This window comes from Prionailurus bengalensis, chromosome C2 (genome assembly GCF_016509475.1).
Source record: "Prionailurus bengalensis isolate Pbe53 chromosome C2, Fcat_Pben_1.1_paternal_pri, whole genome shotgun sequence".
Classification (NCBI taxonomy): domain Eukaryota; kingdom Metazoa; phylum Chordata; class Mammalia; order Carnivora; family Felidae; genus Prionailurus; species Prionailurus bengalensis.
In genome coordinates, this window is record NC_057350.1 from 72,105,839 (window position 1) to 72,132,459 (window position 26,621).

At 53.6% G+C, this 26,621-nt stretch overlaps 1 protein-coding gene across 17 annotated transcripts in view; it reads right to left on the bottom strand.

The window, feature by feature from the left end:
* Positions 1–7,299: 7,299 nt before the first annotated feature.
* TNK2 (tyrosine kinase non receptor 2) overlaps positions 7,300–26,621 on the bottom strand; it is a 46,380-nt gene continuing 27,058 nt past the window's right edge. For 4 of the 17 annotated variants that reach the window (XM_043594446.1, XM_043594457.1, XM_043594447.1 and 1 more), the window contains 14 exons: positions 25,726–25,796; positions 23,571–23,792; positions 22,191–22,343; positions 21,408–21,685; positions 19,856–19,982; positions 19,298–19,444; positions 19,119–19,213; positions 13,991–14,185; positions 12,501–12,592; positions 11,794–11,916; positions 9,785–11,139; positions 9,587–9,682; positions 9,287–9,414; positions 7,300–8,111 (listed from right to left, as the gene is read on the bottom strand). In XM_043594446.1, coding sequence (XP_043450381.1) covers positions 8,105–8,111; positions 9,287–9,414; positions 9,587–9,682; positions 9,785–11,139; positions 11,794–11,916; positions 12,501–12,592; positions 13,991–14,185; positions 19,119–19,213; positions 19,298–19,444; positions 19,856–19,982; positions 21,408–21,685; positions 22,191–22,343; positions 23,571–23,792; positions 25,726–25,796 — 3,089 coding nt within the window. In that variant the 3' untranslated portion in view covers positions 7,300–8,104. The other 13 variants (XM_043594458.1, XM_043594453.1, XM_043594444.1 and 10 more) reach the window with 12 other exon arrangements.

The following is a 26,621-nucleotide window of genomic DNA, read 5'->3' on the forward strand; positions in this document are numbered from 1 at the left end:
TTCCAAATACCTAGTAGAGACATAAAGGAGTTGAAAATGAGAATTATTCCAAACGGGGGCTGTGCAACGGAGACAAAAATAAGTGAGGATTGGAGAAAACTGTTAGCCTTCTCACCTGTGGGTTGGGCTGTAGGGAAAACAGGGTGACCATCAGACATGACATAGTGCTCAGAACGCCAGGGCTTTCGGCAGCCAAACCGTTCCTCCAAAACATGGGCCAGATGTGGATTTTCTGCAGCTCAGCCATCCTTCTCTGACCAGCTCTCCCTTACCTCCATGGCCAGAACCTTCCTGAGGTTCTAAGGGGAAGCAGGTGAGAGAAGTGGGCAGCCAACAGGCCAACAAGGCCTGCCCTTGACAGGACACAGGGGTGCTCACTGCCCCATGTGGCCACCTAGTGCTGGCAGGGGAGAAATGGACCGGGAGCAGCAATTTGCCACCATCAGACCTCATGTCATACAATTAATGTATCCTAGGTACACAAAGGAAGCCTCAGTTCCAACGGGGAGTGAGGAAGGAGGGAGGGAGGAAAGGAAGAGAGGAAGGGAAGAAGGAGTGAGGCAGGGAAATGAAATAGAAATGCTAACCTGGAAAACAATGAAAGCAAGTAATTGACACACTTTCCTAGACCACATAAGGAGGAATAAGATACAAGTCTGCTCTCTAGAGCTTAAAACCTAATCATAGAGACAAAACCATCCCCTGAGGTCACCTTTCCAACTCTTCTCTGGGCTCTCCCCTGCCTATCTGAACCCAGGTCCAGGCACCATTTTCTACCACACGAGTGCTTCTGTGATTTTTGATCTTTGCTCCTTCTAACTTGGCCCTGCCCCTCGCTCACTGTGAGCCCACAGAACCTAGTTACTGCTCCAGAGGGCAGCTCACAGCTAGGCAGGACCGCCGTGAACAACTACTGGGCAGCTGCTGGCCATGCACGCGTGCACAAGAGCAGCCGACCTTGCAGGGGCTGGGACAGACAGCCATGAGGACAGTGGGGCAGCCGTGGGGGCGGTGGCATTTCACAAGGGCTGGAGACCATCAGCAGGACTGCAAGCGGTCTCTGGACAGGTGTAGATCCAGGCTAGATATGGGGACTCCGAGAGACACATGCATGATGCTGCTCCTCCAAGAACAGGCTGATAATTCCCTCAAAAAAAGGAACAGGCACGACAGAAGGCGCTTGTGCGCATGGAGGGAGAACCAAGCCCATGTCACGTGCTTGCAGAGAGGAGAAAGGCAGAAAGCAGTATTCCCAAGGCCAGTGAAACCAGATGGTGAGAGATGGGGCACAGGTCATGGCGTCTGGCAAAAGGGCAATTAGGACAACAAAATCCAAACAACCCAATTAAAAAATGGAAGAGAGACAAGCAACAAGCACAGGAAAAGATGTTCCACATCACTAATCATTAGGGAAATGCAAATCAAAACCATGAGATACCACTTCATGCTCATTAGGATGAGCTAGTTAAAAAAAAAAAAAAGCATAAGTTTTATATGTGTATTTTACCACCAAAATAACAACAACAAAAAAACTAATAGGAAGCCATTTTGCAGAACATAATGTAGAAGTTAAAAAAAAGCCACAATCTCATATCTCAAAATAATTGATTTTAATATTATTAATCAAATGGTCTTTTTAAGGATTCTTTGATTTGTGGTGCTATTTCCCATTCTGTGGGTGAAACAGTTATATTTAACCAATCCCCTATGATGGTACATTTTGATAGTTTCCAATTATTTACGATAATACTTGGCAACTAAATTCCTTGCATATAGTTTTAAGTGAATTATTTATTCAAAAAAGGGCATTTAGGCTGGGTGATGGGTCATGGGAGGGGGCACAGGTAGCACAGCCCTGCCTACGGGGACCAGGGACTCCTGGCAGCCAGGCGGGGCCTCCCAAGGCCCACCAGCTCTTTGGGATTAGAGCAGGGCTGCCTTAGTTGAAGGCTTCACACACTTGACCGTTTCTGTGCCCCTCCTGGGAATCTTGGTAGAGCAAAGATTCTAGTTCAGTAGGTCCAGGATAGGGCTCAGGTTCTGCATTTCCAACAGGTTCCCCAGGTGATGCTGATGTGGATGGACCTCGTGCAGCCCTTTTAGTAGCAAGGCCTCAGGATAAAGGGTGAACACACGGGATGGGGTCTGTGACAAGGCTGGTGACAGGACTGGAGATATTTCCCTCAGGATTTGGCTCTGTGGTTTGTAAAACTCCACCTTGACTCCACCTTGCAAAAGCTAGCAAGAGAAGGAGGTTCTGAACACTCTGTGCCAGAGCCACAAAGGTGGAAGTTACGCATCCCTGGGGTCTGCCTTGTGTCAACGGAAACAAAGAAACCTCCAAGGGGCGACTTCAGAGAAGACGGCTGGACCAGTGGGAATGTCCCTCGCTGGAGAACGCGTGCATTTTTGCTGAGCTTTTTATTGTGGAAAGGAACATCCCTCATCTTGAGGACTACAATAAGCCCTCCTACTCCATCATCAGCTTCAACAATTATCAACCCGTGTCCCATTTCCTCCAACCATCCATTTCCTCAACAGATGACTTCATTCAGAAATATTTTAAAACGTTATCTCCAAAATACAAGTCCTCTCTTTAATAACACATATACTTTGTTTTAATAAAAGACACAAATCTTTCTGAAAAGTCATTTAGCAGTATTTGTTAAAATAATTTGTTGCAAAATAAAAATGCTAACAAGGTGTTAAATAACAATGTCTGCATTTCATTTCTATAGAATGAAAACTACGCTGTGTTTTAATGTCCCTTGAGAAAATGAGTTTCAAGATATAGAAAACTGCCTGTGGTATAAAATATTAAGTAAAAAGGGGTTACAAAACAGTATAAGCAGGATGGCCTTTATGAAACTGTAATACACACAACATACACGCACAGGAAAGAAACTCGAAGAAAATATAACAAAATTCCAAGTGCCTTTCTGGGTAATTTTAATTTTCTCACAGTGCTTTTCTGAATGTTCCATGAACAATGAGCATGTGTGGCAATCATAAAAACATTAAAAAAAAATATATATATATATATATAGTAGTGGCTGGGGCTTCCCAAAGGGCACTTGTGTCATCCCAGGACTTTTCATTGGTGAATGACTGCATGCACTTCCTCAGCCCACAGCATCCCCCCAGGGACCCCCTAGGTTTCTTTCCTAGGCTTCTTCCTAGGAAGAACCTAGGTTTCTTTCCTAGGTTTAGGGGCGGTCTTCAGAGCCAGTCCCTTTTCCCGCCATTAAATCCTAGCTGGCCTCCATTTGGCTCCAGATGGTGGGAGAACCAGTTACCTCCCCTCCCAGCTTCCCTGGGACGAGTCCCTTTTAGCACCCATGGACCTGGGCCAGCAGCTTTTGGATTTAATGTATTTATTGGGCAATGACTTTCACACAATCTTCTCTCTCTGTCATCTGAAATTTAGCCTGACTGCAATGTCTTCTTTGGCCAATAGGTGGTGCTGCGTAACACAAAAGCACTTTTGTCCCGCGGTTCTGAGGCTAGATTTCAGGGATCCTTACAATAATTGCTGGAGAGTGTGTGCTGATATAGCATCACCACATAAGGGCAGGGGGACAAATCTGTCACCTGCCAGTATCACTATCATCACCAGACAAAAATAGCCATTTCAATACCAAAAATGCAGGAAGACAAAAATCTCAGAACTAAGGCAGACTTTGAACTTGAATACCTTTTAAGAAAAACTGTTATATGGTTCACATTCTTACCGTTTCAACTCAGACCAAAACTTGACCCGAGACCACCACTGGCACTGGCTTGGCCTTTGGGAACCCCTGCTCTAGTCAAGGATTCCAGAGTTGGAGGTCGTTCCATTCCCCAAGGTCAAATTTCTGTAAAATTTATTTGCTTCAAACTAAGAACACATTTGTGTTCCCAGTGTGCAGTGAGACACATCTACTAGATCTTTCCTCCACCCATGGTTAAAGTGGAGCAGTGAGCCACTTTTAAGCAGAGCTCTCTTCTTAAAAACATAGACTTACGTTGCTCTGCTTATTCTCTGCTGTCTCCCCTCATCTACATGGTCAAAAGGCCTCCGGGTATCACACCAGCGGCTGCATGATCCAGGACTGCCTCACTCCACCAGAATCAGGATCACATAAAAGCTACCTCCAACTCATCCCAAATACACAAAGGATGGCCTCCAGCCTTACCAAACTTGAGCATTTACACAAGTCCCTCCACCTGCAATATTTGCACGCCCCCTCACTTTCCTGACATATACCTATTCTTCCCCCATCAAGTCAGCACAAGGTCACCTACTCCAGGGAGCCACCTCCTTTGCTCCCAAGGCATCGGGCACATTATGATCTTAGAGCACTTATCACCTTGCTATAATGTCACAGTCCTGTGGACAGACTGTTCAGCTTGTATTCCCTCTTCAGGGCTTGACTCAGTAAGATACCCAGTGAATTTTTGCTGATTGATTCTCCTTGTTGGCAAACAAACCTGGGCCAGCTTTTTCAACATCCTCCTTTAAGATCTTTTCAACAAACCCAGGAGATGCTCGTAAGAATTGGCAGGCTGGTTAGAAGTGAGAAAAACAGCAGGAAGCCCCTAGGATTTAGGGGCTATGTATCTGGCAAGAAAAGTACATGGGGTTTCCCAATCCTCTGAGGAGCCCCCAGATCCTTTGGTGTCACCCTTGCAAAATATCTAAAATGTACTAGCTCTGCCATCATTTACCAAAAAACAGGATTAAAAAAAAATGGGAGTTGAAAATGTCCATGATCAGGGCGCCTGGGTGGCTTGGTCGGTTAAGCGTCCGACTTCGGCTCAGGTCATGATCTCACGGTCCATGAGTTCGAGCCCTGCGTCGGGCACTGTGCTGACAGCTCAGAGCCTGGAGCCTGTTTCCGATTCTGTGTCTCCCTCTCTCTCTGCCCCTCCCCTGTTCATTCTCTGTCTCTCTGTCTCAAAAATAAACGTTAAAAATAAATGTCCATGATCTATAAAAAAGGAATGGCTTTACAGCAAAAGAAAATTATTTCAAAAAAATAAAGTGAAATTAAGGGGAAATGGGAAGAGAAAACAATTTCACGCAAAGAGATGTGGTCAGTGTGTAATGTAAGCTATTGATTGATAGCAGCAACATGAAAAAATAAAACGTAGAATGATTATAGTTTATTGGGTACGTATCATGGCCCATGCACTAGGCAAAATACTTTACCTGTGCAATCTCATTTAATACACACCACCATTCTAAAAAGCAAGGATTACTGTCCCCCAGATTATAGGCTGAGAAAGGTTAAGTAACTTCTCCAAGATCAAACAGAACTGAGAATGGAATCCAGGTCTAACAGCAAAGTCCAAAGTTAACCATACTAATGTTTTCTTTTGGGTGATATATTTTGATTAAATATTCTTATTTATTTTTTAAAAAATGCTTATTTTGAGACAGAGTGCATGCTGAGGAGGGGCAGAGAGAGAGGGAGAGAGAGAGAATCCCAAGCAGGTTCCGTGCTGTCAGCTGTCCATGCAGAGCCCAATATGGGGCTCAATCTCACGAACTGCGTGATCATGACCTGAACTGAAATCAAGAGTCAGAAGCTTAACTGACTGAGCCACCCAGGCACCTCTTGACTAAATATTTTTAAATTGCAGTAAAATATAATTGAATTCTTAACTTAGTACACAGGGTATTCAGAACATGTCTGGATCTGAAGGCCCAGACCTCCCAGGCCTGAGGGCCCACCAAGCAGTCCAGCCTGGAACAGCAAACACATAGCACCCAGGCCCATCCTAAATGGCTTTTGTGTTGTTTTTAATAAACTAAACCATCAGCTTCCCCTCTCATGATTTAGCTGTATTCCTAAAGTTCAGATCACATGGTAAAGCTCAAAGAGCTAATTCCCTTCATCCAGTCATTTCCTAAGAACCAGTAACAGACTAATCACTTACTTTGTAGAATGGACCAGGGGTGCCTGGGTGGCTCAGTTAAGCATCTGACTTCTGCTCAGGTCATGATCTCGCGGTTTGTGAGTTTGAGCCCCGCGTCAGGCTCTGTGCTGACAGCTCAGAGCCTGGAGCCTCCTTCGGATTCTGTGTCTCCCTCTCCTTCTGCCCCTCCCCTGCTCATGCTCTCTCTCTCTCTCTCAAAAATAAGCAAACATTAAAAAAAAAAAAAAATTTAAATGGGCCAAGGGTATTAATAGGCAGCTGACAGAAAAGGAAATATAAATGGCCCAAATCACTTTTTATAATGTTTATTCACCCATTGGGTAAATACAAAAACTACAGAAACCCATTTCACTGGCCAAAATCAGAAAGCTCTGGGACACATGGAGAGAGCTCTCACACGCTGGTGGCTGTGGCTACTGGAATGAGCTCCTCCGTGGAGAGCAATTCAGCAACACCCATCACTACTGCACATACTCTTGGACTCAGGAGTTCCACTCCTGGGAACTCATCCTTCAGACTGACCTGCAGGTGCAAAATAATCCATATACGCCATTTATTGCATCAACGGTTATAATTGCAAAGGACTGGAAACAGCCCAAGGGGCCTGGTTAAGCAGACTATGGTACATCCACACACCCAGGCACCCCTGAACAAGAATGGGGACACTCTTTCAGTATGGCCATGGAACCCTTCAGAATGTGCTGTGAAAAAAACCAGACAAGAAGGCAGCCTCTGGGGAGGGGAGGTGGCGGCTGGGGCAGTAGACTTCACTGAGGACTCTTCAACACCTTTTGAATTTTTTTTTTGAAAAATTTTTTTTTTTAACGTTTATTTATTTTGGGGACAGAGAGAGACAGAGCATGAATGGGGGAGGGGCAGAGAGAGAGGGAGACACAGAATCGGAAGAAGGCTCCAGGCTCCGAGCCATCAGCCCAGAGCCCGACGCGGGGCTCGAACTTACAGTCTGTGAGATCGTGACCTGAGCTGAAGTCGGACGCTTAACCGACTGAGCCACCCAGGTGCCCCTTGAATTCTGAACCATATGAAATATTCAGAAAAACAAAATACATATTGAAGCTTTCCTCCATTACTAAAGGTTCTGGCTTAGCTCTAACTAGGTGAGTTATCGTACATGCTCTCTCCTGCAGTATATATGGCCTTATAGAACTCTCGAGCAAAACCATGGAGACAGAGTCAGTGACTACACCAGCAGGGGCTCTGCCCCTCTGCCAGGGTCACCCGGGGCCCGCACTTCCTCCCTCTGTCCACAGGTGGCACCAGGAGGACTGCCACCCTGGACAGATGGTGGTGGCCTGGGAAGCCCCGGGGCCTCAGGCTGCTGACCAAGAGTCAAAGAAACAGACAGTCACAAGTAAGTAACATAAAATAGAAACTAACTTTATTTCTCTGGAAGAAGCAGGTATCCATAGCTGGGGCAGCAACTTTGGCGACACAGGCTGGTAGGAAAACACAGAACAGCACAGGGGAGGAGCTGGGTCAAAGAGGAAGCACTGGTATCCCTCCAGGGCAGCTGCCCCCTTGGTCTCCTTCCAACCCTGGGGCCTTGGGCCCTGGTCCCTGCCAGAGAACAATCTGGCACCCTCGCTCTGCTTTCTGAGCCACTCAGGGCTATTTCCAGGCACAAGATCCTAAGACCAGCCTAGTCCCATAACATATCCATGGTGAGGCCACAAGTCACATTCTCTCCGACACCCTAACTGCCCTCCAGGGGATCCCTGGAGAAGGGCCCTACCCTGGGAGGGCTTGCTGGGTGCTGGTCCACCTTTCTGTGTGGCCAACACATCCTCCCTGCACGAGTCAAGCCCGGCTTCCCCACTGGTAGAGCATGGAAACACACTCCGGCCACAGGCCCAACCAGGGGCTGGAGCCAGAAGCAGGTCAGCTGCAGGGCCTGCTGAGGCGGCCACCAGGCCTGCCTTCATGGGGTTCCTTCCCACCCCTTGGCTAAGGGCACCAAGAGCTGATCCAAAGTTGCAGGGACAGCACTGGGTGAGGGAGGGACAGCAAGGCGGGGCTCCCAGTCTCCTGCTGCCTTGGCTTTGCTCTGCCACGGCAAGTGACAGCAGGTCCTCCAGGCCTGGGCAGGTCTTCTCCCCACCCTTGTCAGATGGACAGGCTCAAGTGATTCCTTCAGGGCAGACCCTCTGGCTCTTCAGACATCTCAGCGCCTAAAGGACGGGAAACAACGAGAAAGCCCCTCTATCAATACAGGGGCTGATTCTACAGAGTGTCTAGAGTGCGTGGGCACAAGAGGGCCTCTTGATGGTGGGCTAATCGGTTGAAAAGTCAGCAATGATTTTGGAACTTATCATCCTGGGATGCCTTTTTCTCTTTAATTAAAAAAAAAGAACAGCACTACTGAGTATTAGACTATCAGAGGGCAATAGGCACGGTAAAGCCTAAGTTTCTCTGGATGCAAATTAGTAAGAATCACCACAAGTTAACAGCTGACACTCGGTGATGGTGTCCCATGTGCCAGACGCTTGCTGTGTGATTTGACAGATGCATCCCTCGTTTCTTCTAGTCATTTCTATGAGGTAGATACTGTCATTTGTACAGATTTTTTTCCCCCCTAAGTTATCTCTACTCCCAATGTGGAGCTAAAACTCACGACCCCGAGATCGTACTCTCTACTGACTGAGCCAGCCAGGCCCTCATTAGTACACGTTTTACAGATGAGGATGGAGAGGTCGGGAAACATGCCCAAGCTGACTCCGTCCCTGAGCGGAAGGCTGGGCTCTAATTCCAGCTATCTGCTGCCAGGGCCCACCAGCTCCAAAACCCCCCACCCACCAGCGTCCCTCCGAGGACAATGCTGGGATCTACCCATATCTCTACCTCCGATTTGATACAATTCTCATTTATGATGTATATATTTATATTTATACTACAGATCATTTGTATCATTTATTACGTGTCCACATATACATTTTTAACAGGAAAGTAACGGGATTATTTTTGGTTAAGCGTTCCATTAAAATGGCATTAAAACTTTAAACTGAAATACGAAATGGAGAGGTGAGAAATATGTTGAAATCACTGAGCCCTAAACTGCTGCTCCCTGACGCAGGTTCAAGGGTGCTGTGTGGGGTTAGGAAGCAAGCCCCCACAAGGGGAGAGGCTCCAGTGCCCTCTCTTTACTTATTAGTTCTTTTGCACCAAGTGGCTACAAAGTCTAAATGCACTGAGGAGAAACTGTTTTCACCCAGAACTGCCTGCATCCCAGGGTGGGGGCTGCCTTCCCTCCTCCCAGCTGGGCAGCCCTGTGCCTCCTGGCCCTGTGAGGCCCTCCAGGCGTGGGGCTCTCTTCTAGCGGGGTATGCTCCCTGAGGGGCTCACTCACTTGTGGTGGGCGGGGCCGCAGGAGCCCAGGAGGTGGCAGCCTGCCTGCTCCAGGTTCCAGTCACACATCTCCAGCACCTTGTGGCACTCGCTTCGCGGCCGCAGACCCAACCCAAAGAGCTGCTCCACCTGAGGAGCAGAGGGTGGTGCCATGGGACACACTGGGGCTGAAGGGCACCGGGCAGGGTAGGGGCAGAGGAGAGCCAGAGGCAGGATGGTAGGGAGGGGCAAAAGGAGGTGAGAGCGGCAGAACCAGTCTTCAGGGTCCCTGAAAGCCAGAGTGGGCAGGAGGTGGTGGTACCTTCAGATACTGGGCAGCCCTCTGCACGCTCCAGCTGTGACTCTGCAGGGCCGCCTGGCACTCCTCTGTGGTCACCCCATGCACCATGGCCTGCAGCTGGGCACACCCACCCACCTACCCATCAGCACCACTTGGGCCCATTCCTCCCGGGCCCTTGGGCCCCTGCCCCTCCAACCAGCGGCCAGGCCCGGTACTCACCATCTGGATCTTGTCTGTTGGTCGTCCAGCCTCTGGCCCGTCCCCAGGGCAGCCCCTCTGTGGCAGCCGTGCAGTGGCCCTCAGGGCTGGTGGCCGGACCCCTGGGTTACTGTTGTTGGTGGAGAAGTTGGCCTTGGGGTCTGGGGCAGCCTGGGGCATTGGTCGAACAGTGGCAGTGGGGGCGGCAGGGGCTGGGGTGCTGGGTGGGGGCAGCAGCAGGGGCACAGGCAAGGGGGCCGGCTCTTCAGGGCTTTGGGCCTCACGCAGGAAGCGCTGGTAGCGTTCCAGGTAGGATGGGCGCTCGGGCAGCAGGTAATAGTGGGTGTTGCTGACCTTCTTGCCATCACGGACGATGGGTAGGATGCAGGGACCAGCCCGTGGGCCGGGTGCCTGGATCACTTGTGGTGTAGCATACTTGGGGTCTGAGGCAAAGCTCTGGGTGGTGGGCATGGTCTTCCCAGGTGAACTTGAGAGCCGGGGCGGCAGTGGGGAGCTTCCAGGTGGTACCAGGGGGCTAGGGGTCCTCGAGCCTTGAGGGGACAGGGGCTCCCGGGGAGGCACCCGGGGAGGGGAGGCAGGTCCAGGCCACCGCCCTATCTCCTCCTCACCTGAGGGGGCTGGAGACAGCTCACCACGTGGGCGAGTGGGCCTCGGGGGGATGGGCACCCGGGGGGGCACCTGGGGCTTGTCCTCACCCGCTGGGGCTGGGCCAGGTGAAGGGACCAGGGAGCCAGCCGGGACCCGCAGCTGCCGCATGCACTCCTGCTGCAGCGCCTGGAAGATCTGTGCGGTCTGGGCCGAGCTGGGCGGCTTGCTCCCACCCTGGGGTGGGAGGAACAGATTGTCCTCCAGGGGAGGGAGGAGCTGCGCCTGCTCAGGCACAAAGGCATAATTGGTTTCACCCTGGCTGGGCCCAGCACAGACCCCTGCAGCCACCAGGGTGCTGTTGATGGAGCAGACTTCAAAGTCGTCCTCATCCTGGGCCACATCGTCGTAGGCAGGAGGCGGGGGCAGCGGGCGGGCATCCCAGTCCACCACAGGTGTGGGATGCAGGGGCCGGGGCAGTGCCCGAGTAGGGCTCTGCGGTGGAGTCTTGTCCAGCAAGGAGCAGGCATCCATGGCCAGCTGTGCCAGTGAGGGTGCACAGGGCCGGGGGGCGGGGACGACGGGCTCCTCGCCGAAGTCAATGAGTGTGACCTCGCTCCCGCCGCCACGCCCTGCCTTGGTGCCCGGCACCCTAGCTGAGGGCTTTGCCAGCCACAGCCCACGGGTCAGGCCTGGTTTCCGGAGGCCCAGCCTCTTGAAGTCGCTGGACAGAGGGTCCTGGTCCTCACTCACTGGGTCGTAGGTTGGCTCTAGGATAGAGAGGGAGATCCTAACGAGAAGGCAGTGTCAGGGGGACGGGAAGAAAGACAAGTGCCTTCCACCAACTCCCCACTCCAAATGCCCCCAGAGGTTAGCCCTCAGCTGCCAAAATTCTTAAGGCACACCAACCCTATTCACACGGGAGGACAGGACCTGCTCTGGACGCCATGAGCTCTCCACACAGGCTAATGAGCCCCTGCCTCCATCTCGGCTAGAGCAAGCAACACCCCACACCTGCCTGCCTAATACCCCAACACACAAGACCCCAGGTATCCCGGGCTCCTGGGCCTGGTTGGTAATCCCTTGTCCCCACTCCGTTATGGCACACAGCACACCACTAGTGCAGGCAGCGGGCTATGGGCAATCCTCCACCATTAAGGGCAACAGGAGCTGTCCTTGGAAGAGCACAGAGCTCCTGACTAGCCACCACGAAAGCCCAGACACAACCTCTGCAGGCCCCAAAGGGAGTGGAGCAGGGCCAGGTGACGGTGGAGAGGGGGGACCAGGACCACACAAATGCTCCAGGAGCCCAGGTGTTTGCAAGGCGGGGGAGAGGCAGGCATGCTGGGCCAGGTCAGCGGCACGAGCTCACAGCACACATCCCACCTCCCCTCCCGCCCGGCCAGCCCACCAGGGCTCTGTACCTTTCAGAAGGAGAGGAGGAATGAGAGGAGAGAGGGGGCAGGGGCAGGGGCCAAGGCATCGAGAGCAGCCCCACTTACTCTGAGCGAAGATGGCAGGCTGAGGTGGGCGAGGTGGAGGCTCCCCTGCAAGAAAGGCCATGCGGAGAGTAGAAGGGACAGAGCGGGAGAGACAGAGGACGGGGGAGGGAAGACAGCCAGACAAGAGGGCAGAGTGTGGAGAGAGACAGAGAGAGGGCAGTGAATAGGAGTGAGTGGACATACACACCCAAGAGCAATGGGAAGCAATGGGGTGGCAGGATGGGGAAAAACGGGTTCCGGAACAACAGGCACAGGATCCGGGAGATGGATGAGGCTCCTGGCCAACATGAAGCCCGTGGGGTGGTTTTGGCTTGGGAGAGGACAGCAGGATTGGGGGGGGGGGGGGGGGGGGTGAGGAAAGCCAGGATCTGAGCACAGCGGGAAGGAGGGAGGAGGGAAGCTGAGGTGGGCAGGCCAACACAGGACGGCCGAGGATGCCCACCTCGGCGGATACAGCTGCTTCTCATCTTCCACCCCACACCCAGCCGGAGCCGGGTCACAGCTGTCCCCCGGCAGCCCTGGCCCAACTGTCCCAGAGCCAGAACAGCCAGCTCAGAGTGCCTGCACAAGACAGTGCCTTTTCCTGGGCAGCTGATGAACTAGGGGGCACTGGGGAGCCAGGCTCTTACTTTTCACCCTTCCTAGATGTTGGGTGGGTCGGGAGGTGCTCAGTTCCACGCTCAGCAGGTCAGGAGGGTCCATGGGGTTTCCCAGGTACAGTCTGTGGGGAGAGAACCGGGTCAGAGGGTGGGGGCTGGGGGAAGGGTGTGGAGTGGTGACGGTCGTGGGGAACCTTAGGAGGAGATGCCCGGGGTCAGGCAGAGAACAAAACCCTGAGTGCATGTAGGGGACCATCTTGTCCAAGCCCCGCACAGACTTGGGTCTGGAGCACAGGACGTGCGATTCCCCGAAGACCATACTCAGGGAGGGTGTCATGGAGAGAGGGCAGAGACAGAACTGACTGCAGGGTGAAAGGCTTGGACTGAAGGGGCTCCAACAATACCCTACAAAAGCAGAGCTGGCCCTCCATGACTGCCATGGCACCCCAACCCACGTCTAGCAGCCACCTGTTGGCATACTCTCTTCTGTCCTGGGGGGCCCGCTCCCCTGTCGGGGTCCGTAGGAGGCACCCTTCTGCCCCGCTGCCAGGTGGGAGAGGGGCTGGGCCACTTGCCCTGCTCCCAATTCACCCTCTCAAACCCTGTGCTGACTGTCAGGCCTTGGGACTTAGTCACTGAGCTGATGAAAGCCTGGAGGAATGGGGCTGGGCTGGCCGCAGCACGCCAGGAGCAGGGCAGAGGGTGCCGGGCCACCTTCTGGAGGGCGTCTACACTCCTTGCCCCAATTCCCACAGGCCCGTGCTGGCTCACACCAGCTGCTCTCCCAGGGCTTCGGGTTCTGGTGTGTGGGGGCAAGAGGGCAGGCCTGCTTCACTGTGCCTCTCAGGGCAGAACCGAATGTCAGGAGAAGTCAGAGGAGAAAGGGCTGCCTCGAAGCCTCCTGGGGCCAGCAGAGAGGCATGAAGCCTGGGCTGAGGAGCTGCCAGGTGGCTCGCTGGGGTAGGGCACCCAGGAAGTGACTAATTCTTCTCCTCTGTGTCCTCCGCAGAGGACAGGTCCCCAGTGACCTCATCCTTTCACTTAAAGGAGACTGAACCCCCTGCCAGGTAGAGAGTGAGCACGCAGGGGCGGGGGGTGTTGCCTAACCTTCCTCCTGGGCTTTCCCCACAGGGAGCTCTTTCTCTGGGCCCCCAGCTCACCCCCTGGCACCTGTGCACACCCCAGGGCTTGACCCAGCAGGCTCCATCTCCCAGACTCTACACAAACACTAGGGGGCATGACAGAAACCCTCCTGCTGAACTCATTCCAGAGGCTGTTCTCAAGTCCATGTTCCTAAGGTCGGTGTTCTGGCGGGGGGGGGGTTCCACCAAACAGAAGTGTGCCTCCATCCTCTGAAGCTCCTAACCTCAGTTCTGCCTACAGGGAACAGCTTTCAGGCAATAAGAGACCCTCTGCCCTATTGTTGTGACAAGGACCTTGGCAGTGAGAGCCTGCATGCCCAGGGAGGAGCTGCTGACTCTGGAGCCACAGGTGACCCCCACCCCCACAAACGCACTCACTCATCAATCTTGTCGGGGAAGCCCCAGCAGTGGCGGGGGTCACTGTCGCCATGTCCCGTGTGGATGAAGCTATTCTGCAGGGGTTGGCTGATGTCCTGGGCTGAAAGGCCAGCCACGGAGGTCACCACGTTGCGAGGAAAGGGTCCCACACACAGTGTCCGGGTGTTCTGTCCACGCCACCAGTAATTCTCAGCCCTGCTCAACAGAGATGACATGGTGAACACCAGGGTGTGTGAGGTGGCCCCAGGAAGTGGGACCCTTTTCATTCCAAGCTCTCTCCAGCCAGAATATATCTGACTATCTTGGCAGGAGGGGACCCAAGGGCTGTGGCTCTGAGACCAGGCTGGTCTGTCATCAGCCTGCCTGCCCCACGACCTGTCACTCTCCCAGTACAGGGCCTGTCTGTTTATACACACCTTACCCTGAGACACTTAGGTGGGTCAGACAACCTTTTCCAACAGTTTACAAATAAGCAGATAGGTTACAAATAAGTGACAGGACTTGCCTACAGTTCCCAGACAGATCATAGCAGACTCAGGATTCAAATTTGGCTGTTAGTCTCCAGCTACCACCCTTCCTATAAATCTGCCTTGCCTCCCTCCTCCCTGGCAAGACCTGTACCCCTACCCTCTGGCCACCTGACCTTGCTATTCAGCCCAGTTCCCGGGCATCCTGAGCTGCAGGGGCCAAGGGAACACCATGGCCTTAGCACTGGGCTTGGAGCCAAGCCCCCCAACCACACTCTGTCTCCTGCATGCAGCCCCTTGTGAATTTGGAAGCACTGCAAGCAACCCACGCCTTCCCATCACCAGTTTTTGTATCTCCAGTGTCTTCCACCACCTCTAGGCAGGGCTGTGGGACCTGTGCCCTTAACCCTGGTCATCTCCTGGGGAGTTCTACTCTTGTCTTAAATAAGGGGTCTATAAGGGGACCCAGCCTCCCAGTGCGGCTTGACTGTGGGACCACCACCCCCCCTCACTCTGATCTCAGACACAGAACCTCTACTGACGTGGCCTAAGCCTGAGCCTGGGTGGGGGTTGGGGTAGGATGGTGCCCTCCTGGACACTTCAAGTGGCAGGATGCAGCTCCTTTGTCTGCCACTAGGATCGCTCACACCAGCTGACACGGGCAGAATCTGAGCTAAGGCAGAGGTAGTGCAGCCTCATGCCGCTGTAGTGGACACATGCACACACCCAGTCAACACCCACCTGGGCAGCCAGGAGCATCAAGGTCTCCTCCAAACTGGAGCCAGACCACAGGGACCAAGGGCAGATGGAGGCTGAGCTCCTGGACCCTCCTCCATGAGGTGACATGGCCCGTTGGGGCAGCACGACCTCAATCAGCCTGCTCTGGAGATCACAAGTCAAACCCCATGAGCACAGCAGTGCTTGGGAAGCCAAGAGGTGGGACGGCAGAGGGCTGGGAGCCCAGCCTCCCCATAAACAGGGCCACTGACCAGCCTACCACCAGACACAGCAGCCCTGTGATTACACCCTGCCCTAGGGTGGGAAGGGCAGGAAAGGAAGCAAGAAGAGAGGACAACACCCAGGAAGGGACAAAGCCCATCGGAAAACAGCAGGGCTGTTCCGAGAAGAGAACGTCCCCTAGCACCCCAGTCCCAAGGACTGGCTGAGGTCGAGAGCCTCCCATGAAGCAGGGTGAAGAGGGATGCCTGACACCAGGGGACCCCCTGCTGCTCTCTGCCCACCCCCACCCCTGCACCCAACGGCTCCCTGGGTTCTGCATACCCCTTTACAGACCTTCTAAACACCAACCCCAGGCTGGACATTGGACTCTGCTCTCCACACCTCTTCAGAGGTGCTCATTAACCTGGGTGAGAGAGGTAACCGAGGCAGAGAGATAGTTCAAAGTAGAATGGAAGCATGTCCAAGGCCAGTTCCACCCTGTGACCCTGTCTTCCCTGTGTCGACCCTGAGCAAGGCCAGACTGGCAGGTCACTCCGTCCACCCCCTTCCTTTTGCCAGCGCAGCCGAACACACAGGGGCTCCTTTGGACCCACTTCTGAAAGTGAGAGATGCCAACCCACCTCCCTTTATTATAGGTATGGCCGAGGCAAGAGCCTCCAGGACTGCTGGAAGTCCCGACATCACTTCCCAAAAGATCTGTGCTACTAGGGGAGGGGAGCTGGAGGGCAGGGCAAGCGTAAGACAGACACCCTCAGAAGCAGCATCCTCTCGACAAGGCTCAAATGTAAGTCTTGAGATGGCCAATGCTATATCGTGCTGCCTACCTGTGCCCCTCTGAGAATCAGTAGGGCCGAAGTACCAGCAGCTCAGAGAGGACTGAGGCCACCCTCCCCACCCTCCTGCACTGGCCACACCCGCTCCCCCTCCTTGAACAGGCCAGAGTCTCCATAGCAATGGGAGGGCTAGGCCTACCATGGGCAGACACTGCAGTGAGGACAGAAGTCCCTGGGGGAACAGGAGAAGGGGCCAGCACCTCCAGCACGAACTCTCTATTTCCTGCTACCTGTCAGTATCCTGGGACAAGTACAAAGTGGAGTGGCACCTGGGAAGCCAAGGCCTGAGCTGAGAACAAGCCCTGCTCTATTTGGGACCAGCTTCTGGAAATCTCAGACCTCTGTCCCACTCCTGGTCTAAAGTAGTCCAGAAATGGCTGATAAATGTTGCTTGAATATTCTACTCAAAAACCCCACCCCACTCACTTCTCTCTGAGAGACCCAGGCAGCCCCTGGTTTTGAGAGACAACCTAGGCCCTTGCATCCCCCTCCCCTACCTACCACTGGGAGCAGAGGCTCCAGGGACCTGGCCAGACCAGGCCAAGGCCCAGAAGATGGACTTCAAAACCTCTGTCTCCCTTCTCTAGATCTATAAAAATGGAACATGAAACAGCTGCCAGCCATCCTAATTTCCAAGTAAGAACCCATGGAAAAGACCCAAGTCATCATTTGTCCTTCCATCTAGACAGCACCTCACAGGCTCAGCAAAACATCTAGGTGTCCTGTCTCTGCCCACTGCCTGCTACCCCGAGAAACACTGAGCCTACAGAACCAATCAGAGCCAGGGACAAGGGGGCTCTCAGACTCCACTTGGAAACAAACACTGGCACAGCTTCCGCAAGAGGAGTCCAAGGCTGACAGATGAGCAGAAACAAAGCAGAGAGCCAGGCTAAGAGGAGACACAGAAACAGAGACCCACACGTACAAGCCCAGACCCAAAAAGACACATACGAACAGAGAGCCCCTCCACTAGGAGACATGGAGACAGAGTCAGCCAAACAAACATAGAGACATCTGGGCACTGAAAAAACAAGGGGGCAGAGTTAAAGCTCTGGTACCATCCGCATACAGGCCTACCCCCAAAGCCTCACCAGCTGTTGTGGCCTCCTGCCCCTCACCTCCCACCTCCTGAGCAGCTCCAGGAACCAAGAGCAGGCGCTGTGGTCCAAGTCGGCCGTGGCCCTGGAGGAGGAGCCCAGCAAGCCCACACTGGCAGGCAGCTGCGGAGCCAGCAGCCCAGGCCAACCGGAGGCTGTGACGCAAGGGCAGGGCAGGGCACGACCACAGTGCCTCCCAAGAGGAGCGGCTCCCCTGGGGCCCCACCTGTTGCCCGCCTAGCTCTGGTGGTAACCCAGGGTGCCAGCTCCAGAGACACACATCCCAGGAACACAAGAAGCATCTGAGTCACCCGCTGGGGACCACTGGGTCCCCACTGAGAGCAAGGGATGGGGGAGGTAAAGACCTGAGGGCTACGGTGCACAAGATGGGTCAGGTTCAAGGTCCTCCTGCTCTTGTAGGTAGGAATGGATATAGGTCCAGACTTCTGAATTAACACCCTGCCATGCCCCTCTAGACAGGCCCTCACCCTAATCTTCCTATTTCTGGAATGCTCCCCAGTCCCTTGTCTGGCTCCTCAGCCCCAAACCCACAGACTGTCTTCCTTCCTGTCCCCTGAGCCTCTCTCCATCTAAAAGCTTTCTGCTTTCGTTTACCACCAACTCCCCAAACTTCACCCCCACAACTTGTTGGTTTGTCATTCATATTCTCAGACTGGGCCCAAAGGCTAGGCAAGCCCTGGCCTGGGGAAGAGGTGCTGGGGCCACAGTGAGGGTAGGTCATGTTCCTCCACAACCAGCTTGGGCTCCAGGGCCTACCCTATCACTCTGACCAAACGCAGAAGCTCTCCCCTCTCACCAACACCCCATGAGGCACAGACTGAATGAACTAAAGGCCCCAGACCCCCAGACCTGAAGCCCAGGTAGAAAGGGCTCTGTAGGAAGCGAACCCTGTCCTCATCCCTGCCTGGCTCTGAGTCAGAGGAGCTGGGAGCACAGGGGATTTCCTCTGCCTTGCTCCTCTTCCTGGTCCTCCATGCTCACCCCCTACCCCAAAGGCACCTCGACCCCGCCCTGCCCCAACCAGTTCCTCGGCAGCCCTGGGGATCAGATAACAAAGGGTGGGGTGAGTGGTGGGTAGGGCCTCCTTAGCAGAAGGGCTTGAATGGGGGCTACAGGTAGGAGACATGACTCAGGAGATGCTGCCTGGAGGCAGAGACGTGTGTCCCAGGTGTCTGGGCAGGGGCGGGTAAGGAATGGGGACTGGGGACAAAGGAGCCCAGGTGGGCAGCCCAGCAGAAAATGGAGGGGAGCCTCAGGAGGCGACAGTGGGGCTCAGTGGGAGGGCAGAGGCTGCCAGGAAGAGGGTGGGGCTGCTTTGGGGTTCTGACAGGTACCCAGCCGGGTAGTCTAGAGTCCCGTCCTGGGAGGAGGTGGGAAGGGAAGAAAGACAGGATGAGAGGAATGTTCAGGAGTTCCAGAGTCCCTAGTTGTGGGGCCAAGGCTGAGCCACTTCCTTCGCCTCACCATATCGGCAGTTTGGCTTTGACCCACACAGCCAGGGCTGGAGCCGAGTGGGAAAAGGGTGAAAGGGTGGTGCTAGGCAGGGAAAATCCCTCTTAGCAGCAGCATCTGGTACTTAACCCCAGGCACTCAAGACTGGACCCGGGCCTGTCCTCCCCTTACTGCACAGCTCAGGCTCCCCACAGCCTGTGTTGCCATGGGAACCTTGGAGGCAGAAGAGCTCTCAGCCAGCAGGCCCCTCCACCCTGCACCCTTCAAGGCAGTGTAGGCACAGCCTCAAGCTCCCTACCTTCCCTCGATGACGGTGATGACGTCATTCATCTGGATGTGCAGCTTGTCTGGCTCCTCAAAGTCCTGAAGCGCCCTCATGTCAGTGGGCTGGGCCTGGGGGCGGAGACCCGTCACTGCCCACCCTGGGACTGACCCCTGCTGGGATACCTCAGCCCCCATGGGCAGACCAGTCCTCACCTCCAGCAGGAAGTCCCGCAGGGCCACAAAGGTGGGTCTGTCCTCTGGCTTGTGAGCCCAGCACTGAACCATGACATTGTAGATATCCTGTGGGCAGTCCTCAGGCCGCGGCAGACGTTCCCCCTCCTTGTCAATCTTATGCAGAATCTGGCGGTGGGGTGGTGCAGTTTGAGCACAAGCAGAGCACCCAGCTCTTCACTTCCCACCTTCCCTCCAGCCCATGGAACAACTGGAGCTGTGGGCTGCCATGCCTGCACCCCAAAGAAAAGGTCTGTCTCCAAGAGCCTATCCTGGGCCTCTGACCCTTATCCCCTGGCTGGGGCCTCTGGATAGGTGGCTATTACAAGGGAAAAGAATGTGAGCAAGCCCCAGTCTGCCCCTCTCCTGACCACTGGAGGCTCTTCTCTTTGCTCAACTATTTGAGAGGTCATGCAGACACCGGGCAAGGGGGACAGGAACTCCAGCAAATAAGAGCTAGTTCCAACAGGGCCAGGTTGGGAACCAGGAATCAAATCAACCCCCACCCATCCTGTAGGGAGCACATCTCCAGCCACTCACCTGACTGCCATTGAGGCCAATCCAGGGCTCCTGGCCATAGGTGAACATCTCCCACAATGTTACCCCAAACATCCAGGTGTCACTGGCATGGGAGAAGGTACGTGTCTTCAGGCTCTCGGGAGCACACCTGGCAGAGGCAGGGGTCAAAAAGAAGGCCCCTCAGAGCACACCCACCCACATCAGCCCAATGGACAGAACATATTCATTCAACAAACGTGTTGTTACCCTGTGTGCCAGGCTCAACAGCAGGTACTGGGACACGTGCAAAGTGAACAGGGACAGGACATGTTGACTATGGGGTGCACAGATGGAGAAAATCATCTATGTTCATGTCTTTATTCACATGAAGCCTGGGGTAGGAAGAGGGTGAAATTCCCAGGTCAGGGAAGCCAGGAGGTCAGAGGCTACAGAAGTTGGTGAGGGGATAAGATCTCAGGCTGTTTTCTAATTGTGGTGGGAGGATGACAATTTCCGGATTTGGGGCAGGATCCTGGGATTTGGGTCATTTCAGCAGGAAGGTGTGGGTGGGAAATTTGGATAGGGTCTGGGGAAGAACCAAAACGGGTGGAAATAGTTACACTCACTTCACCCAAACATCCCACACTCCCTCTGGGACTCCCTTTTAGGTGAGGAAGAGAAATGTCACTGCAGTGAGGCCAGCAAAGGGGTATTCCGGGGTGGGGTGAGGTACAGAGCGACAGGGAAGCTGACCGAATGGAGTATCAAAGACTCTCTCCCGGGACTGGAGAGCTGGCCCTGCCACTCAAAGGGGGTGGGACCCAGGGACAGTCACTCAAGATCTCTAAAGCCTCACGGTCCTCATCTGTGAAATGCGAGTAACAATAATCTGCTTATTTCACAGTGCTATGATAAGGGGACCTTATAATTTACCATCCAAACCAGGATGCTTGGGTGTGAAGGGGGTGCTATTAATTACTCCAGAACAACAGGCATAACGTAATCTGAAATGTATGGTCACTCTACATATAAAATCAGTTATTAGTTAGGGTGACCATGCATCCTGGGTGAGAAGGGTGCTCTGGCAAGAACTAGATCTACTCCTCCCGCCCCAAAACAAGGAGACTACACTCCTCTGGGCGCCTCCAAAGCCAGTGGACCACGATGGTGTCAGCACAGGATGAGTTCACACAGGAGCTAGGGTAGGGCCAGGTAGCACCTCAGTGTGCAGGTAAACATCCCTGGTCAGTCTACAAGGCCCAGTATGGTCTGGCCCTGCCTGCAGCTAACTCTACCTGGAACATATTTGCCAACCAGTCTGCCTGGCGAACTTCTGGTATTTCAGAAGCTTAATACGGAGTCCTATAGGATGACTTTTTGAACTCCCGCAGCACTTATCCCCGTGCACCACAGTACCTGGTACATGGGCCCAGAGAATTCCTGGATGAATGAGTGAATGGACTGCGCACAAGAAGGGCATCCCAGACCCAGAGAAAACAAAGGCTGTTGTGGTTACAGAAGGCCTGGAAACACAGGGACCAAGAGGGGTAGCACGGGGTCCAGGCCCTGTGAGCCGGCAGCACCTGTCCCTCACCAGGCAAAGGGCACCTTGCGATGCTCTTGCATGACATAGTGGTCGTCATTCTGGGGTAGTGCACGCATCAACCCGAAGTCCCCAATCTTGACCAGGTCACGGGTGGCCAACAGCAGATTTCGGGCAGCCAGGTCACGGTGAATAAAGCGCTTGGACTCTAGGTAGCCCATGCCCTCAGCCACCTGCACGGCGTAGCGGCTCAGAGTTCCCAGGAGGAAGTGGCCCTGGTGCTTGCGCAGCCGGTCCAACAACGATCCCAGCGGCGCCAGCTCTGTCACCTGAGGCCACGGAGGAGGCAGGAGGAATAAGCGTGGCTGAGCCCTGCCCCTCCCTCAGTGCCCCAAGCTGGATGCTCCTTCCTGGCCTGCTCTCGGGGGACCTCTGAGAGTTCTACAGCTTCCCAAGCCTCTCCCTCCAGGTAACGTGGGAACCTGAGGCCCGAGAGAAGCAACCCACAGAGGCTCAGATTAGAATTTCTAAAAACTAAACTCTAAAAAAAATAATAATAATAAAAATAAAAAATAAAAAATAAAAAATAAACCCTAGGGCCAGTCCCTCCTGTGAGTGCGACTCTCTGTCAATGAGCACAAACAAAATCCAAAGACAGACATGGGCTCCAGCGGACACAGTAGGCTGGGCCCCCTAGGAGCCAGTCTGCCACATCAGGTGGGGGACCAAAGCATCTTTGTCAGGATGGACGGAGTAACACAGGCAGGAGGAGGGGCAGATCTGGGGGCCCAGAGACCCTGCTTGAGCACCTTGCCCTCTGCCCACAGCACTCACCATCTTCATGGGCGGCGTGAGCACCACACCATAGAGACGAATGAGGTTTCGATGGTCCAGGGAATGCATGGCATTAACCTCCCGGATAAAGTCATCCATGGCCTCTGGCTGGCTTAGCACATCAGGCTTCAGGCACTTCACAGCCACACTCACCTGCCCAGAGTGGGGAGCAGAAGAAGTCAGGACAGGTCCCAGGCCCCAACACTCTGAGCCAAACTGTCCCTCCCTCCAACTCAGCCCAAATATCCCTGCCTCAGATCTGCTCATCTGGATGGATGAGCATGTATGTCCACAGGTGCCTGTGGGTTGGCTGGGAGAGGGCAGCCCTCCCTTGGGCCTCTCCTTCCTGGGGGAACGTCCAGATTAAACAGCAACCATAAAATAAGAGATGATCAGTATGATGACAGAATATTAAAATCTTGTAATAAGATGGAATATTAAAATGTTTTTGGTGGGGCGCCTGGGTGGCGCAGTCAGTTAAGCGTCCGACTTCGGCCAGGTCACGATCTCGCGGTCCGTGAGTTCGAGCCCCGTGTCAGGCTCTGGGCTGATGGCTCGGAGCCTGGAGCCTGTTTCTGAGTCTGTGTCTCCCTCTCTCTCTGCCCCTCCCCCGTTCATGCTCTGTCTCTCTCTGTCCCAAAAATAAATAAACGTTGAAAAAAAAAAATTAAAAAATTAAAATGTTTTTGGTGTGGAAGGAAAATGCTGTAAATATAATGACAAGAAACTAATCTATAGTGACAGAAATCAGAATAGTGCTTCCCTTGGATAAAGAGGATACTCAGTAGAAGAGGCAGGAGGGAGCCTTCTGGGCGCTGCAACTGCTCTTAATCATGATCTGGGCAGTGGTCACATAGGTCCGTGCATATGCAAAAATTCACTAAGCTGTCCACTCAAGAACTATGTGCTTTATTGTATACATGCTACCTATCTTTCTGGGGAAAATGTTTAGAATACCAAGATGAAAAGGCAAGGTTTTAAAAGTTGCATTCAAAATTTGTATCTTCACCAAATTCAACAAAATACCTGGGGCGAAAAAAAGCAGAAATGCTAACTCTGCTTCCCCTGAGTGAGGGGATTACAAACAATTGTTTTTTCTTATTTTTTAAAAAGTTTTCAAACTTTTACAGTAAGTAAATTATTTTCAAAATTAAAAAAAGAAACAGAGGTGTCTAATTAAACCTGAGCATGTAGTCCAGAGGAAGCCCCTTTCTGATCTGTGCCCAGCCACACACACCACCATCCCAGCAGAGGGGAAAGATCTGCCTCAGAGGGTAGAGTCGGGGAAGGCCAGGGTGGAGGGAGAGTGGGGATGGACTCTGCCAGAGTCTCTTAGAGGCCTGTCCCTCTGGCACACCCCACATGACCCAGAAAGCTTACCGTCTTCCCCGAGGGGGCGTCCCACTCGCCCCTGCGCACCACGCCAAAGGAGCCATCTCCTAGCTTCTCGAAGAGATGCAGGTCCTTCTCCCCAATGAGGCACGTGAGGCTCTGCAAGGGCCCCTCCCCTGCTGGGCCCCCTGGAGTGGGCGAGGTCTTCCGGAAGGTGCTCTGAGAGTGATGAGGAGGGAACTCAGCCTCCAGTCGCTTTCCACTGAACACCTGTTTGAAGGCAGCCAGGGGCCAGATGGAACTCTGAGGTCCCAGAGCCAGTCACTCAGTCCGGCCCACAGGATCCTCGGCTAGGCCTCGAGAGAGGTCCTGGCTTTGCCAAACTGCCAGGGGGCAGCCTGGCTGGAGGCCCACCCACCCCTCACCTCCAGATCACACCCTCAAACAGGAACCCACAGTCTCAGTGTGGCCTCAGAGTATGTGCCAGAAATGGACTGACAGGCATGTAGCTCATGACTGCCATAGCCCCACACCCAGCTGTAGGGTCAGGGACAGCCTAAAGCCACTCCAGACCCATCTTGTGCACCACCTGTCCCTCCCTATCCCCCTACCCAGCACAGACTCGGGCCCCTAACCAGAGCAGATGGGCAGGAGCCTGAGGGGCCCTCCACAAACACCTCCCTGTCCATTTTTAGCCTTGGCCCCTTCTCTGGGTTGCCCATTTGGCGCTGTCTGTCTCCACCCTCCCTGGGGAGCTGACTGCCCTTCATCCTGCCAGGGGAGAGGATAATTTGAGCCTGAGGTTGGACCGTGAATGTGTGCGGGGTGGGGGTGGGGGGTATGTGCAGATGAAGCAAGGTCTTGCTGGGGAAAGGCCTGGGAAGACAGCTGGGTTTCTGGAGGAGCTAGAGCTGAGAGCTGGGAAATGAAGACTGAAGGTGACTCTGTGACCTGGGATGTGGAGGGAAGGGGTCAAAGGTCAAGGGACAGGAGGAAGGAGACCCTGAGTAGCACAGTTGGCCCCATTAGTCTGACTGGGGCTTCCAAAGCCTTGGCCTCAGGCTGCAGACTCTGTCCAGTTGGGCCCCTGCCCCTCAAAGGCTGGCAGAACCTTGTCCGTATGGGGTAGGCGCGTTTCCAATCTGAGAGCCTCTTCTAGCCACTGCTCCGTCCTTCATCCTAGTAACTGAAATCTCTTATGTTTGTAAGCAGTGTTCAGCTAACAAGGCCCTTCACAGCCTTTATCTCCAGGGACCTTTTCCGCCGCCCCGTGAGGGGAACTGGGCACAAGTGCCACCACCACGGTTTTACTGAAGACATGCCTCAAGTCTGGAGAGGTTCGCTGACTGACCTGAAGACCTCCTGCATGGTGGTCCAAGACCCCCAAACCCTGGCACACCGCACAGCTCCTCCCTCCTACCTTCACTCGCCCAACAAACTCATCCTTCCCTAAAACCTGGGCAAGGGACCAGGACAGTGTCCCCAGAAAAGGCCACAGGCTCCCAAGAGACAGCCCCTTTGCCAGATCGCAGCCAGGAAATCTCTGCTGCCCAATCCTAGTCCAGCTGTTCTGCCCTGCCCACCCCCCATCCCAGCCCTGAGGCCAGAAGTGGGGAGGGAAGGCCCCTGGCTGGTTCACTTCCTCTCGCATTGTCTTCCAGACAATGGGCAAAGTTCCACTGAGTCAGACCAGGGACTCACCACTCCACAGACCCAAATTAGGGCAAAGGGAAAGGGGGGCAGATTGTGGGGAAGGAAGTGGTCAGCAGGGCCAGATGACCAGAGAAACCCTCTGCAGACTAGGGAGGGCAGGGGGCGGGGGAGGGAAGCAAGGCAAAGATGTGCTAGGTCCAGACAGTCCCCACCACTCTGTCCTGGACACTGGCCCCAACACTCAGACTGAGCAAGGGCTCAAGTTACGGCGCACTCGTCAACGGGTGCCTGCTCCACACCCAGCGCCACTGCACAGCGGGAGGGGAGGTAAAGCCATCGCCGCACACAGGCTACTCACGTGCCATCTCTGGTGGAGACAGACACTTAGCTGGGTGGTCCTACAAGTACCCTGCCCGGTAAGACCTTGGAGGAGGGAAGTCTGTACAAAATACAAGATCATACCTGCCTGGGAATGGGGGAGTTTCCTAGGACTAACATCAGAGCTGGGCCTGCAAGGCTGCCCACCCCATCTTGTTCCTCATTCACGCACCTTGCTCATCCAAGACTTGCGTTTGCACATGGCCTTTCTCCTCTTCACAGCCTCCCACAATCGCCGCTGTCCTGCAGAGAAAAAAGGGGAATCAAATGCTGTTAAAGTAGTTCACAGCCCCCAGGGCCCCCACTTGCATGCTTCCTTGGTCCCCCTGGGGTGGGCCCACCACTAGATACTGCCCAGCACAATGACACCAAGGAAACAGACCATTCTAACCAACCAGGGGCCATAGTTAGCCGGATGGTCACAGCATTCCACTTCTAGGCAGTGGTTCTCAAACTAGATGGAGGTGTTTAACCACCAAAATTGAACAGCAGTGGTCTTTTTCCAACCCTCAAGGGGGAAAAAAAGGCAATGTGTAGGATTTACCCAATTTTGTGTTTTTCTCCCATAAAATTTTATTGTTACTAGCATCAGATACCAACTATCCAATCCCAAAGTAGTCTATGTCAGTGTCTAATTTAGCACGTTATTACTTATTCAGCTATTTTAAGTTGAATATACTAATAAGTTTCTAATACTCTACAAGGAATACCATGGCTTCTAGATGCTATGATCACTACTTTTAGGATAAAAACTTATAGAGCATATTTTTGTGCATGGGAAAGAGACAGAATGAGTTCAATTTAAAGCAGATCTTTGCGAGGGAGAGAGAAAAAGAGACAGATTAAGAGAAAATTTCCAAATCATCTGAGGGTTTTTAATCTTCTCTTCTCCATACAGATCTCTGGACATTGACCCCTCTGATGTTCAGAATGGTGAACAGAGCAGACTCAATGCCATGTTTATAAAGGAGGAGGATATGGAGGAAATACATCCTACAAACGTCTGAACAAACCAAAAGCAGTATTTTTTCAATCCTGAGAATCCAGAGCTTTAAGTATGACTTCATT